Raw genomic sequence first — 827 nt, forward strand, 5'->3', positions numbered from 1 at the left:
AGAAATTAATAGGGTTGGGGCTGTAGAACAGAAATTAATAGGGTTGGGGCTGTAGCTCAGTGGTAGAGTGCTTGCCTACCATGTGTGAAGCACTGGGTTTGATCCTTGACACCACATAAAAACATATAAATAAAACAAAGGTATTGTGTCCATCTACAACTATAAAGAATTTTAAAAAAAGAAACAGGGCTGGGGAGATAGCTCAGCTGGTAGAGTGCTTGCCTTGCAAGGACAAGGCCCTGAGTTCGATCCCCAGTACCACAAAAAAAAAAAAAAGGGGTCACGATGGGCAGCAAAATGGCGTCTGCCAGCAGAGTCGTTCAGGTAGTCAAGCCATGTACTCCATTAATAAGATTCCCAGACAGAAGAGACAATCCTAAACTCAGTGTAACAGAAGCTTTGAGATCAGCGGGGCTGCCATCTCACTCACCTAGAATTTCACAGCATTCTAAGGGGAGTAAATCACCAGATTTGTTGATGCATCAGGGTCCACCAGACACTGCAGAAATAATAAAAACATTACCTCAGAAATACAGAAGGAAACCCGTATCTCAAGAAGAAATGGAATTTATCCAACGTGGAGGTCCAGAATAAGCATTGTGGCTGCTGTTTGTCATCAGACAAAAGAATTGTCTTTACAATAAAGGACTTCCAAGACAAATGAAAAATTGTATATTAACGTTAATAAATACTCTACAAAAAATGAAGTACAGAAAATTTAAATGGATATTTTTAACTCCTAATTTATGTATCTTGGTCAGCTTCTCTACAAGCTTACCTATTGTTTATATACATTATACTTATTAAAGTATACATTTTGAAATGTT

At 38.2% G+C, this 827-nt stretch overlaps 1 protein-coding gene across 1 annotated transcript; it reads left to right on the plus strand.

Moving 5' to 3' along the window:
• The first annotated feature begins 282 nt into the window (after window positions 1-282).
• LOC124964850 (alpha-ketoglutarate dehydrogenase component 4-like) lies at window positions 283-827 on the plus strand. The gene has a single exon (XM_047525557.1). It carries the CDS (start codon window positions 286-288, stop codon window positions 592-594), a length of 309 nt encoding a protein of 102 aa, XP_047381513.1. The 5' UTR covers window positions 283-285; the 3' UTR covers window positions 595-827.

The sequence above is a fragment of the Sciurus carolinensis genome, chromosome 1 (assembly GCF_902686445.1).
Source record: "Sciurus carolinensis chromosome 1, mSciCar1.2, whole genome shotgun sequence".
NCBI classification, from domain to species: Eukaryota; Metazoa; Chordata; class Mammalia; order Rodentia; family Sciuridae; genus Sciurus; species Sciurus carolinensis.